General features: G+C 37.0%; 1 protein-coding gene across 1 annotated transcript; it reads right to left on the bottom strand.

The window, feature by feature from the left end:
* Positions 1-1,980: 1,980 nt before the first annotated feature.
* On the bottom strand, positions 1,981-5,534 carry LOC112722858 (plant UBX domain-containing protein 4). Its single transcript, XM_025774038.3, has 4 exons — positions 5,183-5,534; positions 3,505-3,790; positions 3,120-3,215; positions 1,981-2,789 (listed from the first exon to the last, which is right to left on the bottom strand). Exons 1-4 carry the CDS (start codon positions 5,326-5,328, stop codon positions 2,415-2,417), a joined length of 903 nt encoding a protein of 300 aa, XP_025629823.1. The 5' UTR covers positions 5,329-5,534; the 3' UTR covers positions 1,981-2,414.
* Between the last annotated feature and the right edge of the window lie 561 nt (positions 5,535-6,095).

Here is a 6,095-nt window from a genome sequence, read left to right as displayed (position 1 = left end):
TTGTTTACTGGAATTTTAATTTTTTTTTGGTGCCATACAAGATTTTTCTTGTCCAAAAATATACAACAAAATTTTTTTCCTTAAAATTGAACTTTTGTAAGTTTTTTTTTTTCAAAAAATAAAAAAAGCCAACAAATAAACAGGCTAGCTCATATAATCCGTCGGACTTGCCGTAAAAGGTTTGGGCTATAAAATCTTGGCCCGCAAACAAAATATGTTTAAATGGACTAGCTCGTATAACTCGTGGGCTAAATAGTCTAGACCTAAACGGGCTGGCCTGACCCATTTAACAACCCTACTTCCCCTATATTTTTAGACACTGAGTTCTGTTAGGTAAATAATAAGGGGTGTGAATAACATAAACAATGTGCTGCACTCCAGGTCCACTAAAATAAAAAAACATTCTACTCCATTTATCCACCACAACCCTAGCCTCTCACCTTCCATCTCTCTCTCCTTTAAACGCAGCTGCTTCATTTCCTCTTTTCTGTCACGCCGTCACCAACGCACCTTACCGCCGCCGCCACCATCTGAACTCTGAAGAAGCAACACGTCGCACCACTGCTGCACCTTCTTCTCCCATGCGTAGCGCCGCTCTTGTGCTCCCTGCAATCGATGCTGCCGCTGCACCTTCTTCTTTCCTGCGTCGCGCCCCCTGCTCTCAACGCTGCCACTGCATCTTCTTCTCCCATGCGTTGCGCCACCCCCTGTTCTCCCTGCAAGCAATGCTGTCGCTGCTCGCCTTCTTTTTTCCTCCGTGACGTGGCACCGTTGTCGAGCCAGAGGCCTTGTTCCGTCGGTGCTCCAATGTTGCACCTCTGCCCCTTACTTCCACGTTGTTGCGTCGTGTTTTCGCCACTTCTATCGCGTGCCACTTTGCTTCGTTTACTCAAATAGTATGACCCAAATAAACATCTAAAGAACTATCCGCATACATAATAAAATGCACATCCTGCGGAGCATGTGCATGCAAAATCAAGCAAATCAAATAAAATATCAATGGTATACCCAAATAAACATCTATTTTAGAATAAAAAGAACCATCCGCATATATAGTAAAATAAACATTCGACTTAGTTAATAAGAAACGAGACAGCAGCTGCGAAGACACCAAAATCGCAATACATGGCACAGGATTGTGAGAGAGCGGTTGCAACAAAAAAAGAATTTAAAATTATGATTAAATCTAATTAATTTAAAATTAATTTTTAAAATTAAAATTAACTTTTTTCTTAACCTAATATTTAAGTTGTTTAGAGACTATATTTTTAGACACGGCAGCAGTCACCGTTCTTTTATTTCTTTTTTGAAAATTGAATTAAATTCCAATACAGCAAATCTTGCTTTCTAAAAGGCATATTTAGCTTTTGATTAAGTGGAAGGGCACAAGACATGCCTTTGAATCTTTTTATCCTAAGGATAACCTTTGGTGTTAAGACAAGATAGTGTTTCGACATTCTTCTAAGATACGATGGTTTAATTTATTTGTTACATAGTGAGCAAATGCTAATCTTTGACGAGTTGGATGAAAGAGAAGCGTTTAGGATTTTGATTACAATCTTAGAGGAACCGGTAACTGATGGTGGGCTGTAACAACATTCTTCTCTTGTCACGCAACCAAGCAGAATCAACTACGAATAAAATACATGTTAAATATAAAATATATTTTTAAAATGTGAAAAAAAATACACGTATTTATACAGAACATTTTTTATGCAGGATTGCACCATTTCGTGCTGGACTAAGATGTCACTACATCCATCATTGGGACCCAAGCAAGATTACAAGAATTGCTGCCTACGTCATTATCCCTTTCTGTTAACTGTTATTGGCTCTTTCGTAATTTCTCTCTTCCATTAACGAATGGAAAAAGCTCGCAATGTGGAACAATTACGATTTACGTGCAAGATACGCGACGCGTAATATCAGTATTTTTCTAGCATACTAAAGGATATGCATGCAGATCACATTACTCAACGATTATATGAGGCAACTTATATTATTTCCAAGATTGATGTACCTCCGCAATCCGAGGGCTATCCTAGATTTCGAGTTCAACCAAGTGTTCAATGTATACTTCAAAATTCAGCCATTAGGCTCAGCAAGTTGATAGCAAAAACACAATTATGATACCCTTTTCCACATACATTTGGGCCGAAAAGCCAAGCCATCTAACTGAACCTAAAGCAACAGAAAACATCATAAAATTTTAGGCAACAAGAAAATATGAACCCGCACCCACCCTGTTTCTTTTGATAATGACAGTTAAAGGACACCACGCCAAAATCCCTCATCAAAACTCACTATGGAAAAACCCTGATAGGTTCTATCAGTAGAAAACTGGTTCACATTAATACAGCAGCATTTATGCCAGTAAAGACCCCTGTGACGTAGCAGCAGCCTTTGTACAGCTGCTAGAATTTCTGGATGACAACCGAATTTGCCAGTCCTGCCTGCTCTATAGACTGAGTTTCGTCGGAGAGAAGCTTTGGAGGGAAACCCATCACCTGAAGTTGATAATTACCCGCACCCCCAGGTCTAGAGGCGTTAATGAAGCCACGGATGTCGCCAATCGTGTGGTGATAATTGAAACGTGATATCAAGCGGGTTCCATCGGCCAACCTGAGCTGTATTGAGGTTGTTGGCAATGACTGATCCACCACCAGGCCGGCAGAAGGGGTTGGAGCAGTGTTGGGAGGAGTTGAGCTTGGCTCTGGTGACCCTGAAGAAGAGCTGCTTCCTAGAGTTCTTCCCAAACCTTGAAATGCAACATGACGCTTCTCGGGTTCCTACAGGTGTGCAAAAAGAGATATAAAACTCCACATACAATTATAATCTCAAACATCAAAATCCACACACACAAAAGAATGGATAGCATTTCAAAATGCAACTCTTCCGAAAAAATAGAACCAACAAATTCAGTTGAATTCATCCTGTTTTAGTAGTGAAGTAGAGGGGTAAAATTTTGCTTTGTTCATTGACACATAGTATCTTAGTGTATAAAAATAAAGAAATAAAAATCTGCAGAAGTTTTATATCTACAAAAGTAACCAAATTCATCCTGGTTTTATACTAAATATAAGAGACAAATAACTACGAACTCAAACTTAAAAACTCACAGGATACTTCTCATTCCTCCTTATGAGATTAACATTGACAGACGACCTCCTATCTGCAGGTTCAAGCTCTTTTGGACACTCGGATTTTTTTATGCTCTGCATTCAAACATAACAAATATCATTTAACACAATGAAATTAGTGACATATTCAAGAAGAAAGTAATGGTGTTAGTAGCCCAAACAGATCTCTGGACCATTCCTGTATAGTACTAGTTATGCTGGATTTCTTAGAAACTTTTGAAATATGACATTATTCCCTGAATAATAGTCACAAGGTTTTATTTTTCTTTTTTCTTTTTCTTTTCCTGACCATATACAAACTCATTGCTTCATATGTTTGTCGATTCCAATCCATTTATGAATGCAGAACTATAGTAACAGTTACCTCTAAAAATGAAGCATTTTCAGGGTCATCCAAACTCCTCAAAGGCCCATCATTTACGGTGAAACCATTAGTCCAAAAAACAATGTTATGAACAACAGCCTCGGGTTGCTGAGAAGCAGATTGTACAGTTTCCCCTGAGAGTAACCTGCCAGTTCCAGTAAAGCTTGTTGACCTTGGTGGCTCCTGAAGTTGATCAATAGGCCTTTCTACAGCTCCAAGTTGCCTTGCTTGATTGAAAATTGCATCCACGTCATTACCCTTTGAGGGATCCTGGACAAGCATTCCACTGGAGATGCAATGTATAATATTTAAATTCAATAGGAAACTTCCAAATAACAAAACCAACTTAATATATGATTGAGACATATATTTATTCATTGTAAGTTGTACTTGTTTATAATCCAATCCCACTTAATTAAATAAACAGACCATACAGCTTTTTAAGAGAAAAATAAGAGAGCCCAAGTACAATAACTCCTAATCAAAGGTGGTCAAGAGTGAGCTTTCACTAAAGAATGCTCATGGTTCTCAAAATACTTAAGCATAGAAGCAAAGCCTAAACGTGAATATCCTGCATACTGTAATAGAGATGGCCTCAAAATATAGACATATGTTCAACATCAAATTTAAAATAACTAGTCACCAACAGAATAAGCATTAAGTAGCTTAAACAATCACATCAACAATGCTTGTAGTCATGATGCAAAGCTTCACACAAGTTATTATAGACTCTACAGTTGCCACAAAACAGAAACAACATCGTTGAGGTTAGGATGAGCAACAGTGCTCATGAACATAAAGGGGATATAAGAAATGAACAAGACAAACCCAACATTGCATAACATCAATTATCAAAAGCGTGATTTTACTGCTTTTAACATCTTGAGGCAAATTTCAAACACCTTCGCCAAGAGATGATTTTGTGCAAAATCCAAAGAATTCAGTATGATTGAAGTCTAAAGCATACTTCTACCAAGAGATCCACAACAAGTGGATACCCCTCAATTTTTTCAATTATCTTTAATCAGAAAAGATTTTCTGCTATATGCAGTTTAAGGCTTTATCTTTCAACCAGGCAACCCTAAAGTTCACATGTACAGCATCAACAAGAGGGAGAAGGTAACATTACTCAAACAGCAAAACAAGCAACAGCCTTAGTCTACAGTCATGACAACATAGACTGAAGTATAAGGGCACCTAATCATGGGAAGAAAAACAGTACTATGGCAGCACGATTGCAACTCTCACTTCAGTTATACATAAGTCAGGCTACGGTTGGCAGAATTCAATCTTGCACTCTGAATAGTGTCAAAGTCTTTGATGATCCCAAGAGCAATAATTGGCAAGCTAATAGAAAATGTTCATAGATATTAAGCTACATCATGGACCTAAGAACTTAACAGTTGCTAACTATACAGAGCCAGCTAGCAGTAGATGAACTACAACAATGCAAAATTACGATGTGGTATCACGCAACACACAACAGAAATCAACTGCTAATGATATTATCACCAATTAAAGCCAATCTACTTGCAAACTGTAATTAACTCAATAGAATGGTTTCCTATCCTACATCTACATGTGCCGAATACCCAAAAACACCAAGGGAATTGGAAAAGTTGAGTTTTTTTTTTTTTTTTTTAAATTAAAACAACAACAACAATAATAATAATATTACCTCTTCTCGCCGCCGGTGTAATACTCCTGAGGTTCATCGGAGTCGGAGTCGGAGTCAACGGACGGGCGGTTGAGATCGGAGAGTGTACGGATTCTTCCAGCTCTGCTGGAGGAGGGATTTGATGGTTTCTTGTCCTTGGACGCCATTGATTTTCTTTCTTTCGCTTTGTTCCTTCTGCTACCGAAGAGAGAAGAGAATCAATATATCGTTGATTGTAGGAGTAGTTCAGTTTATCGTGTCGCACGGCGAATATCTTTATGTGGACGGATTGATACGACGCCGTTTACTTTGCTTTGCGGTTTGCGTTCTTGCCAGTTGCCAGCTGGCTCTTATCACAAAATATTTATATATTTATTTTTCTATTTTTATTGTATCATAATTTTATTAATCAACCAAACCTAATAACCTAAGTAGTACTAATTACTAAATGACCAATAGAAATAGAATTCAACTAAAAAGTTTCAAATAGGACTCTGCTAAAATAATAGGATAAAGCATCAACTAGCTTTCTGTTACAAGTTGAAGACAATTTACCCTGAAGTAAAATCTGTGTTTAATGATTCTTGTGTATTTTAATGGCAATAATGATTTTTGAATCAAGTCAAATGTTACAAAAAATTTCCAGAAGAAATATTTTTAAACCAAATCAATTCATGAATTTAGTCATTCCAACACATACATACATACATACATACATACATACACATATACATATATAAAATCCAATTTCCAAGTACTATTCCATTTTAATTATCCAAACAGATTAAAGTTTAAAACATAATAATACTTGTATCACAAAAAATTTAAATCGTAGTATGGTAGAATCCTTCAAAAACATAATGATGCATTGTATGTGCATATAACCAAGCAATTAATATTAATTGGATGAAAAAAAAAAACAAATATACAGATT

This window comes from Arachis hypogaea, chromosome 11 (assembly GCF_003086295.3).
Source record: "Arachis hypogaea cultivar Tifrunner chromosome 11, arahy.Tifrunner.gnm2.J5K5, whole genome shotgun sequence".
Classification (NCBI taxonomy): Eukaryota; Viridiplantae; Streptophyta; class Magnoliopsida; order Fabales; family Fabaceae; genus Arachis; species Arachis hypogaea.
This window is presented reverse-complemented; position numbering and strand designations above follow the sequence as displayed.

Excerpts from the sequence above, each read along its gene's own strand:
- LOC112722858 (XM_025774038.3), bottom strand. The coding sequence starts at position 5,328 with ATGGCGTCCAAGGACAAGAAACCATCAAATCCCTCCTCCAGCAGAGCT. Across the intron at positions 3,791-5,182 it reads TACACCGGCGGCGAGAAGAG|TGGAATGCTTGTCCAGGATC; the intron begins GTAATATTATTA and ends TTGCATCTCCAG. Across the intron at positions 2,790-3,119 it reads GGAGGAATGAGAAGTATCCT|GAACCCGAGAAGCGTCATGT; the intron begins GTGAGTTTTTAA and ends GCACACCTGTAG.